A 12,328-nucleotide genomic window follows, 5' to 3' on the forward strand; every position below is an offset into this window, starting at 1 on the left:
CCTGGTGAGCCTATTCCAGTGCTTAACCACCCTTTCTGTAAAGAAGTGTTTTCTAACATCCAACCTAAACTTGCCTTGGCGCAACTTGAGGCCATTTCCCCTCGTCTTGTCACCTGTCACCAGTGAGAAGAGACCTACCCCGCTCTCCGCTCTCACTGTAAACACCTTTCAGGTACTGGAAGAGAGTAATAAGGTCTCCCTTCAGCCTCTTCCCCAGGCTAAACAGCCCCAGCTCCCTCAGCCTCTCCTCCTAGGGCTGATTTTCCAAGCCCTTCACTAGCCTCGTTGCCCTTCTCTGGACCTGCTCCAGTACCTCCATATCCTTCTTGTACTGAGGTGCCCAAAACTGAACACAGTGCTCAAGGTGAGGCCTCACCAATGCTGAGTACAGGGGCAGGATGACTTCCCTACCCCTGCTCACCACACCATTCCTGATACAAGCAATTCCTTCTCCACAAGCTTGAAGCCAGAAACAGCACAGGCTTGAGCTGCCAACCCTTCACCATCCTCTGTGCAGCTCACGTGCTACTGCTGTGCCCTGTGTCATAACTACTGTGCTAACTAGCCAAAAAAAGCAAAAGAGACCTAAGTAGCCTCAAAAGTGGTAGTCAAAGGGCTTTGCAGGATGGCTGGTGCAAGCTTCCAAGCTGATCACCTCTTATGTTTAGTGCCTTCTCTTTAGGCACCAATATAAATCCTCAAAGCCATGGTATCCTACAACTTTGTCTCCAGCTCCTCCTGCAGCAGATATACATTCTCCTGAGTTTCCATTATTTTGGAAAAAAGAAGAAAGTTTCTATTTTATCTACAACTTTACTCCTACCTTAAACACACTGTTTATCCATTTATATCCAACACTGTTATGAGCTGTAGATTGTCAGTTTAAGTAGAGAAAGCTGCACAAACGTTGCACCTGTTATATGCATTAACCAACCTTTTGGCATCAACCAGGTTGACTGACAAATGTAGGTTCTCTAATGTAGTATCTCTAATTGGATATGGGTTTTGTTTACATGTAATTGCTGCTGTTTGTCATTCAAAACAATTGTCCTCTAATATATTCAGATGCATCTCTTTTCAAGACTAGGCTTCTACATTCTCTGCTTCAAATTGTTTTGCAGCACCATGAAGTTCTTCTAGAATGAGATTTTGAAAAAACAAAAGTGTTGCAATGAATTCTTCACTTGCATTGAAAACTGATGTCCACACATCAGCATTTCTGTCAGACCTGCAAGCTGTGCTGCAGAGCAAGGGTGCTAACTGGATGAGCCAGCTTTGTAACTTCTTACTCTTATGTTGGCTCAAGCTTTTTAAGTCAGTGTTTTCTAAATGTAAACTACCTCCCATAATAAAGCTTACAGAATGCATTTATTGTTAGGTATTCTCAATAATTTATTGTTCTGTCTTGTTATGTTTGAAGTTCTTAGAATTAATATTATGCTTTTGTCTCCATCTTGCCCTTTATTAGGCATTACTGCACCAATTTTACCCAACACACTAACACTAGACTGTATATTAACTATGTGTGGACTTCTGGTACTCAACTCAGGTTACTCAGTAAATATGCAACATTTTTAGGTATTCCCTTTCCCACTACAGAGCAGCGCTTTACTCAGCAGTTCTGTTTTGTAGCTGGATGGATAACTGCATGTTGTTAGTGTTATCTGTTGAGGCACATGATTCACAACTGATTTTTACAGGCCTTACATTAGCTTTTCCATAAGAAAGCTAGCCGTACTTTTTCACTGTTTACATGGAATGTTAATTCCCCTTCTCAGATCAAAAAGAAGAAACCTGAAAACAATCATTTAGAAACTTATTTTTTCCTCCAGATCAGCACAGAACTGCTGAGTTCAAAACAAATGTTGTTTTAGTTCTTCTAGGTTACTGAGGAAAATCAGACCCTTCATTTTCAAAGCTGCCTCTGACTGTACTGCACAGAAGCCATAATGCAGTTACTGAATACTGATGTTGATAAAAGCTTAAGGAACTAACAGTGATAGCTGTTCTCTTGCTTGTCCTTCACAGCAGTGCACTGCCATGGGTGGAAAAAAAAAAAAAAAAGGAAAAAAAGCTGATGTATTAAGATATTTCTTTTTTGAGTTTTTCTGCTGCATCCACCCTGCTGGAATAGCCTATTCTTACAATCAAATAAAGAGGCCCGAAGTTTAATATAGATTTTTTCAAAAGTCTTTCTTCCCTACACCTACCTTCTCTTTCTCAAGCTGAGAGCACCACAGTACTGTTAAAAGCTTATGCTTTTGATCTCTGTACAAATAAATGAGCCGAAACAAATAAAAGCCAGTTCACAAGAGACTTCCAAGACATCTGGTGGAGTTATTTTTCTAAGTAATTAGACCAAGTGGTAGTGTAATTCCCAAATGAAAGGTACCTTCTTGCTTAGTATCCTACTATTTCTCAGAGCCATCACAACTGCTGTTTTGAGTTTTTGAAGTAAGTTTCCCTTCCCTCCTTGCATGTGACTCCAACTCAATTGATTACCAGTCTTCCCAAATTGGAACAATCATATCTTTGATTTCCTCTAGATAATAGCTCAAGTTTTTAAGCTTTGCCCCCAGCCCCCATGAATGCCATTGGATTTCTGATTCTGACTGAGGAAGGATTAGGCTCTGGGCTTTTTTTTTTCTTTCTTTTCCTTGCTAACATACTGCAGTTCTCCATCATATGGGCTCTGTGGAGCAGGTGAAAAATGTAACAGAATAATAGCCAGGTGCTTTCTCTGGATCAATACCCTGCTCTAAACTGTGCCCACGTGTACTTTCTCCTTCCTTCATAGAATCATGCTAGAAGATGATTAAATTTCTCCTTTTTTTTTTCTTCTTTTTTCTTTTTCCTATTTCCTTTTTTCCCCAGACCTCCCCAAGAAAAGCCCTATTCCAGGAACAACCCATATACTCTTAGGCACTTTGTGGAAATTGTGGTTCTTGGTCTGTACCTAAAATGCAGAACAACCACTCAGAATCTGTAACACTAGAGAAGTGAACAAAGGGGTATATTTGTCTGAGGAGACAATTCTCTATTGCTTGTACAAGGTCCTTATGGTTTTTGGTTCAGATGAGAGTAGAACCCACTACAAATCACATTTTACTAACTGACCAGGATACGGACACTACCTCTGTGCTATGACAGCCAGTGTATAGAGTGACAGCTCAGTATTGCCAGTTGCAGAATTCACAGCTGTACCAGGAGTAAAGAAAAATAGCTGGCATATGAATAGCTGCTAGATTACAAAGGCCAGCTGATATGCAGCATTTTAATTCTCATGACATAATGGAAACTCACCAGAGGTTTCATCTACTCTCTCATCCACCACATGATCCTTCTGATGAACCCATTCACTGTTGCACTTAAAATAGATCTGCGTGGCTGGGCTTGCTTTGCAGTACAGATTCACAGGCTTGTTTTTCACGATGTAAGCTTCTTCGGGTTCAATGAGAAAGTGGGGCAATGGCTCTGGAGGATCAGAAGGAAAAGTTTCTGGAAGTTCATGAAAAAAATCATCATCTGCAAAAAAAGATACAAGGAGGACAAATGAAACAACCAAAATTCAGCTGTCAAAGACACACAAGCACTTCCTGAGCATGCTTTTCAAATAGAAGGTTATCTTAGGAGCATTCTTAGACAGAGGCTTAAATGCACTGCTGTGTGCAGACTAGAAGAAATTTTTCTTTACATCCTCAGTTCTCCTTTCTCTATGTGATGTGACAGCGATGTGCACATTCATATGACTGGGAACGGCCCTTTGTTATCATCACCAGCAACACAAGCAATAAAACATTATGTTAGCGCTTGGGAGAGTTGACTGCAAAACCGTAAAAAGAAATAATAGAAACTTTTGAAAGCTTCAAGGTTACGCTTTACTATTGTGACTTATCGCTGTGTTTAATCAAGTGAATGCACAGAGCAAGTATAGGCTGAGGACATTACAAATAGGAAATAACGCCTTCCATTTTAGATGAACAATTTTAAATTTACTTTAAGAGCAGAAGACTAAATGCATGTCCAGTCTATGCCTCTTTGTTCAGCATTCAGACTGTTGTTAAGACTGCTAATGAGAGTGTCAAGCTGTATTTAATGTATTTGGTTTGTGGCACCATCATCTGTGCTGTTCCCACCATGGAGAGGATGTAGGAGCTGCAACACAGGCCATGGCAGCTGTGAGAGGGCGAAACTTTGGCCCACTGCAACCCCATGCTATAGATTTAAGGAACCTGTGCACCTCTTTGAAGCTGCTGATCATGAGTAAGTTCAGTGCAAGAAGTCTGGTGAAGAAGGAAAAGAGTCCAAACAAAAAGAAGGAATCACTAACACCCAGCCCATGTACCTTCTTTCTTCTCTTGCTCCCCTTTTTACAAACCTCTCTTTCAAGCCCTTCTGCCCCTTTCTGCTTAGTATTTATACAACAGAAAACACCAATTTAGTGGAGATAGCATCATTTCAGTTGGGAACAACCCTTGTCCCACCCACTTGCTGTCAATGTGCGCAAGAATTCAGGGAGGGTGGGGCCAGGGGGGGTCGCCAAATGGTGACAGATCCATCAGCAATAAGCTGATGGTCCTGAGAGCTCTACTCAACCTCCTCCTTTCTGCCTCTGAAGCAGTTATCACTATAAACAGTGATGGACGTTGCTGATGAGCAATAAAACAGCACAGAACATCAAACTAAAAGTCCTGTAGAAGGGTGGCTATCTCCTCCCTGTCAGTCTTCATGAAGATTAAATGTCAGGCAGCTCCTTCCCATACCCAAAACATACCCGAGCCAGCTGTGCCCAGAATTACACAGGCATGGAAGGAGAGCCTTCCAGCCATAGCCTTGCAGAATGATAAGAAAAAGCAGTGACAGAAGGAGGAAACGGGATGAGAAGGCAGCTGGCTGCCCAGGCACAGAGCTATGCAAGGAAGGCTGCACATCTTTGTTAGCAATGGAAGGATGGGAGGACCCTATGCAGTAAGAGACTTTGTGAGCCTCTTGAACTGCTTCTGAATATAGCATACGTTCACCTTTTTTTTTTTTTTTCCTTCACATTAATTCATAATTGTCTCCCATTTTTTTCTCTATTTTAATGAGCTTATTTCATTGCCACATCACTCCTTCAGAGATAACACAATGGAGCTGTTCAACGTACGAAGAAAGGACCACTAAATACAGCCTGGCATTTTTCTAGCAAAGAGAACATCTGCGACATACAATAATAATTCAGTTTCCATCTCCAGTGCTCCAAATAGTTCAGTTTAATTTTTAACACTTTTCCTCCCTCCTCTTTCCCTTTCCATTCTGACCAGTCCAGACTCCCTTTCTGCAGTCCTCTGTCCACTTCGCATTAGGTATTTCGTCCTTGCTCTGTTCTGCTCTCCAGTTCTTCAAAAAGGGAACAGTGATATTCAGTGAGTGAGGTGACACAACATTTGGTTTCCTGAGAAGGAAACATGCCTGAACTGAAGCGAAAGGATTTCCTGCATTCCTCATCCCCTTCTGCCTGTAACTTCCCATTTTCCTACTGCCTCCCTCCCTCGCACACATTGCTCCACATCCACATGCAGCACAGCAACATTAGAGATGAATCATTTCCCCTGAATTGCCACAGGATGTATCTTTTTCTTCTGGTCATTTAATTGCAAATCAGTGAGTAGACAGATGGAAACTAACAAAGCACACATATGTTTCATAATTAAACAAGTATTGCTTCACTAATTTCTGGTGACTGGAAGAATAAATGTATTTATTTTCACCACTAGATTTCAGCACATTATCAAAAGCAATACTTCTGCTGCCTGACCAATTAACTGCATCTTAGCAAAGATGTAAACAGAAAGTCTAAAAGGAGGGAGAAGAGAACTGCAGAAAAGACAAAGGTGTGGGTTTGCCTGCTGCATTCATATTGTTGGAAAAGCCTACTTTGACAAGCAAATAAACAGGACCCAACCAAAGTCACATGTTGGTGGATTACAGGTAAAGCACAGACTGCTCATTTGGGGTGGGATTTGGAACCAAATTCAGATAAAAATTTTGCATTTTTTTAAAAATGGGATTATATATTGTTATACTTTCACTGTGATGTTTGCAGCAATGTGAATGCATAATTATAATGGTAGTGTATTACATATAAATTATTCTGAAAGATCAAACACATTTACTTCTGAAAACATCAATACAGGATACTTGAAAATGCTCAGAATTTTTGCAGCTCTCTACAAAGCAAGCTCTCAGCAGAACTTAAAGCCATTTAATGAACCTGTGCTTTCATTAAGCCATGTTTCCAATGATTACTTCCATCAAATTTTCTCCTGACCAGCTAAGCATGGGCCATTCCTCTGTCCAAAAGAGCACCAAACTCTGACTTAGTTTTCTGAGGGATTACTGTATTGCAACTACATGGCCCAGTGGGTCATGCTTCTACAGAGCAGGTGGAGGTCAGCTCTCGCGGTGTGCTCCATCTCTATACAAGGGGATAAATCTTGTCTGAGAATTTGATCTCAATCCTCCTGATGATTCTGTCTGGTTATTTATAATTTTCATCTCCCAATTGCTCATGAGCAAGCGTTATATTGCTCATATTGAACTGTGCTAAGGAGTTAGACATTTTTTCTTCTGTCTGGAGGAAACAAACAAACTTGACTGCCAATCATTCTGCCATGGCCATGGCTTCTTCACAACCTTGATCAAATACAAACACAAGTCATACACACTTCTCCCCTGTTATAACAAGTCCCCTTTTGTGCTCAGCAACTTTGAGCTGCAAGTTTACTTCTGCAATATGTCACATTCATCTTTATTTTCACATAATAAAGTGTACAGCCCATCTGTTGTTATTGACTGATTTATGTTAGCAAGACAAAAGACTTGATTAATGGTACCGCTAAACTGATTTCACTTATGCAATTCATTCATATTAAGAGAGTAAATTTTAAAAAGTCCTTTTAATCTATAAATTTAATTTGGAATTTTTATTTTAGTTGCTGGCCTGAATAAATACATGCTTTTCTATGTGCCTTCTGTAGTATCTGACAATTTTATATATATTTTAAGTGCAAATCAAATGCAAAATCTATAGGAATAGGTAAAGTGTCACTGAAATCAGCACTGAAGCTGGCACAGAATGACGCATATAGAAATTTCAGTTCAATTTTAGTTTAATTTTCTAGGAAGCTAAAACAAACCTTTTTCTAAGCAAGAGCATTTTGATGTCAAGGTCTTTATTCTTTCCATGCACTTGTTTGTAAAACTGTATGTATTACAGCTCTTCAAGCATAACAAGTGGAAAAAGAGATTTTATAGTACACTTCCCTTTTTATGGACTAGTATCACTAAGATCACTAGTTTTATTACTATATATCGAGATTTAATTCTCATCAGCCCAGTGTACAACTCACTATATTTCTGAACTGCGAGGCTTACACTATTATTGCTTAGATCATAATAGATAGGACCATTATCTCCTTGCGTGAGACCTGCAGCAAATTCTTCTCAAATGGAATTCACTTCAGAATGAGTCAAGAGCAATTTAAAATGAATGGCTGTGAAGCTAATTCCGTTTGCATTTGGATGCCCATCACTCGGCAAGATCATTCCCTGTGTGTTGCAAGGAAGGCAGCCGGAGCTAACTGTATGGATGGGATTTCTGTTTGGTTTTTAATGTTATGATTAAAAGCTTTCTAGAACCACAAGTATTGTTTACTGTGGGATTAACAGCAGGTGCTAGCTTGGTAAAACAGCTTTCTCAGGATGGAGGCAACCATTTGTTTTACAGTGCATGCTTCCTGAAAACAGGGAGGGACAAATCCCTCAACTCTAAGTCATCTGGTCCCAGAATTTTCTCAATTCCCAGGAAGGGTATGCAATACCATGCTGCCACCAGATGGGAAGCATGGAAGAAAAAATCCTGCATGCCAGACAGCGTGCCTCCACCTTATAGCCCCTTTATGTTGCCTGAGCTGGAAACTGCCACAAAAATTAGGCCAAACAGCATGAGAAGTGGGAGAGACAGGACTTCTTCAAAGACACAATGAGATTTTATGTGTAAGCAAGAAGCAAGTTGATGGAGAGAATTACTGCCCTGTCAGAGGTCCCTCTTGTCCCTACCCCATCCCAGGAACTCACTGAAAAGAGAAAGCACATTTTCCTGCCTTACACCTTACCAAAGAGAAGGTGTCTTTCTCAGCACCGTATCCTCTGTAAGCCCTGCAGCCAGCTGATTGCAAAGACAGCACACTATGAGACAATCACACCTTATTCTCCAGTATCACAGAGAAGAAAGATTTTACCAAATAGCCTGGAAAGACTGCAGTCTTATAACAACATCATATTTAGCCAGCCTGGAAGGTTCAGATCTGTTTGCTTGGAGTGGAATTCATTGCAGGCCTTCTGTATCTAACAAGGAGTCTTTGGCTTTGTGGCAGCCCACAAGTGAGACGTATGCTGAATCTTGTTGAAGTCTCATGGAAACATACAGAAAGGAATTTCAGACTCACATTTACTGAGAACCCACAAAATTAAATGCACTTTCAGCAGGGAAAGCAGAAGACAGGCATGGTTTGGGAAAAAAAATGATAGAGAATTGATAGAGCATTCAATGAACTGGGTGAGTTCAGTTCAGAAATGAAATAAATAAATACCAGAAAGATTAATTAACGTCTCGTGCACCCACAAGGGCTCAGTGCAGACAGTCCTACCAGACCTTGGCTGAATGACACCTCCCCAGGAGGACAAATGCAAGCTCTACATGGTATAGAATGAAAGCCATCAATACCGAGCAGCCAAGTGTTGATCAAGAAGCTGCTGGGCAGAAGTCTGCTCTCCAAATACACACACGTGAAACAAAACCCAAACACATCCTTTCTGTCCTTCTTTTACCCTCACCAGAGGAAGCAACTTCGATATAGGAAGCAATGTGCAATCCATTGTAAAGCACAGGTGCCAACATGGAACCCTTCCTAAAGCCAGGGCATGGTCATCTGAGACATCTGAAATACTGCGTTTTTAGATCAACTTGAGTTCCTCTTCCCTCCAGGAAGGAGGTTTCTTCTGTTTGATGACAGGCCTCCTATACTGAATATAATGAAGACATGAATAAATAAATAAAATCTAGGCTACCAGAGATCTAATGCAGTAACCCTTTTCATTTTAACCACCTTATCTTGACCAGCCTATCTCAGCAAGTTGGGGAGAGCTGAAAGAGAGAAGAGAGCACCATGCTTTCCTGTGTAACACCAGCACACAGCTCGACACTGCACAGGGTACCTGCTAAGGCTGAGAGCAGTGGCTGAAAAATGGGAAAGCCGCACAGCTGCAGAAGCAAGAGGAGCCTATGTGCTCCTGCTGGCTTGCAGCACTTCAGTGAACAGGACCGCTCTCGTTGCACACTTCACTCCATTTTCCTGTTTCATATGAATGGAGCATGGTCAGGTATTAAACCAATGGCAAAGGAAGATGAAATGGTAAACAGTTATCACCCTGACACAGCTAACATGGACACCCTGAACAACTGGGTTACCTACAGCAATCAGCTTGTGCCCTGTTTCCTCCAACTTGGCTGTACCTTCTCCTTTCCTCCCACAGTGATGCTTAGCCTCGTAAAACTGTACTGATGGTAATCAAGTCACACCTGATTTATATCTGAGTAACAAAAAGGAGATTTAGATCAAAAGGAGGAAAACCATTTTATTTTTTACTTGGATGCACTAAAGGGCGTGTACTAGCTCTATAAAGCAATGTGCAAGTTATGTATCATTGCCTGGCAAAATTCATCTTCCCCCAGTTCATTTAATTCATAATTATAATTAAATTAATTGAATTTACTATTTTTCCTGAGGCCAGTTTTAACATCACTCAGACCAGAGGCAATCCAAAGACAGAATGTGTCTTCAAAATGATTCTTGCAGCCTTCTATAAGAGACAGAGCTCTTTGTAGATTGTGTTGCTAACCCAGCAGACATGGGTACAGACACAGACATGACATTTAAGGTGCTGTATCCAGATCTTTACCATTGCCTTGACACAAACTTCGTCAGACTACAAGCTACTGCCTAAACATACAGGGGATGGCACAGGTATTTGTTAGCATTGGACCCAGTGTAGGAAAAAGCCAGAACAGAGTGCAATTTCACACAAGGCATTGAAACTACTTTCTGTAGAATAAGAAGAGCAACAAGCTGTTCTTTGTGCAGTGAGGTTTTTAATAATTGTTGTCAGTACAAGAAATCTAATGCAGTAATCTGCATATTAGGTTCATTATGAAGTTGCCTAGCCCTTTAGATAGACAAATAAAGATGGAGGCAAATATCAAATGAAGAGGCAAAGCCCTGTCTCTGCCATCCTTCCTTACAACACATCCCTTAATTCTAGTGGAAACTTTGCTCATGTGCTTCTACAGAGCTATTGGACTTGGTTGATTTGGTTACATCACCAAGGCAATCAAATGTGCAGCATGTGAAAATAAAATAGGGCTTGTAAACAACAAATGGCATCAGTGAAATTTCTGTGTAACTATTATCATGTGGAAGACTGCTCTCCTTTGCCCTGTTGCACTCTCTTTCAATTTCTTTCAAACTAATAAAAGATTCATGTTTTTAAAAAAAGTAAGCAGGTTGAGGACTGTTTCAGAAACTTCATCTCCCTTTCTCTGTCATGTAACAAAAACACAAAGAGTAACAAGAAATGTTAGTTCACTGAGTGCATATGCTGTATTCTTTGAGTGTGAGCTCTGGGCATTTACCCTACTCACAGAAATGCCAGGGCTTCTGTTGGACATGGCTGTGCTTGTAGAGCTCGTGCAGTTGGGGCTCCACGCTCCATTTTTCTATTCTGTAGTATGAGTGCGATATACAAACAGTGAAGGAACAGGACCAGATAATGTCTGCAAACTGAAATGTGTTTTTCCTTTTGGATTCTACTCAGCAATGAGCTTGCATGATAGCATGAGATCCCTTCCCAACCACCTGCAAAGCAACGCCTGATTTGAAACATTTCTGCCCCAGTTGCCATTAGCAGTCGTAATGGTTGACACAAGGTCAAAAATTATTGAACCTCCAAGGAGCATCATTTCCTCTTCAGTGTTAGGCTTCGGTTTTCTTTGACACATTAGTCCTGAAGCAGCTCCAGGCTCTTGACCTCTCCTTTAACCCTGATAACTAATTAAAGATGGACAAGGCTTAAGCTAAAATACTTTTCGTTAAACCTATTCATTCTCAAGTCCCCTTCAGGCACTCTTTATCACACAGGACAGAGCCCGACATATTTACATGAAGATGAAAGTAGGTGCCTCGTACAATAATACAAAAAATCTCTTTTTACAAGACCTAACTTAACCTTTGTGGTGAGAAGGTAGGATGCATTTTATAGCCCATAAAATAAATCCTGAACGCATAGTGGAAACCAGCTTCCTGGGCACAGTCCAAAGCACACAGTTCAGGAAAAAATCTGAGGATAATTACCTCTGTATTTGTAGAATTAAAAGTTCAGACACAGATTCCTCATCTGACTGCTGTGTTAACAGTCTGAACATGGAGCCTTGAAAACAACAAAAAGCAAAGAAGATTCTTAGTGCTTTTTCATGTCCTGGAAGCAGCAACAGAGCTCAGACTGGAGAGTCATCAGCTGTAGGCACATGGGGCTAGTGGTAAATCATAGCATCAACACAACTTGGTTTAATATAAATCAACCCGTGTAAAATGTTTTGTTTATGGCTAGGGCGCATGAAAGGAGTTCTGCACTGTCAGCTTGAGAGATGATCTATAACTGGATGCAGTACACTGCAAATGCTTTCTTAGCTTTTTATGCTGTTTCATATTAATAATTAAGCTTGCTTCTTGCATCAGTGTGTTAGGGTTAAAATGTCAGTCCTTTGGTTTTAGCAAGAATGGCTATTTATATCCTTACTTTTCCCATTATTAAAACTGCTGCAGAGCTCTGCTCCCAGATTTCTAATGCTTTCAGTGCTAGCATTTTTCTCAGCAAAGAGCAATGATCAACACCTCGTGATTAATAAAACTGCAGTCTAGTGGGATGTTATGGGTCCTGATTGCATGAGATATCTGAAGTGCCCAGTTAATTAAATCAGCGGGATCACTCCATCCCAGAGAAACACAGGAAACTTGCCCATGCCTCAAATAACTGCTCAGTCAGTTGGCATTCTGGTTGAGGCATTGAGCTGAGACCAGGGAATGGATGCTCTTGTGCAACCATGGGGAAATCTGTCCTGGCAGGTTCAAGGTCCCATCTGCAAAATGTATGCATCAGCCTAACAGCTAGCACTGTAATGCACTACACCTTCACAACTGAATGCACAATGCAGCACTCAGGTTCTTTCCTC

At 40.9% G+C, this 12,328-nt stretch overlaps 1 protein-coding gene across 2 annotated transcripts in view; it reads right to left on the reverse strand.

Annotated features, from left to right (window-relative positions):
* UNC5C (unc-5 netrin receptor C) overlaps nucleotides 1-12,328 on the reverse strand; it is a 245,191-nt gene that overhangs the window by 85,673 nt on the left and 147,190 nt on the right. For both annotated transcript variants that reach the window (NM_204451.2, NM_001397462.1), the window contains exon 2: nucleotides 3,304-3,525. In NM_204451.2, coding sequence (NP_989782.2) covers nucleotides 3,304-3,525 — 222 coding nt within the window. The remainder of the gene's footprint in view (nucleotides 1-3,303; nucleotides 3,526-12,328) is intronic.

Source organism: Gallus gallus, chromosome 4, assembly GCF_016699485.2.
Source record: "Gallus gallus isolate bGalGal1 chromosome 4, bGalGal1.mat.broiler.GRCg7b, whole genome shotgun sequence".
Taxonomy (NCBI): Eukaryota; Metazoa; Chordata; class Aves; order Galliformes; family Phasianidae; genus Gallus; species Gallus gallus.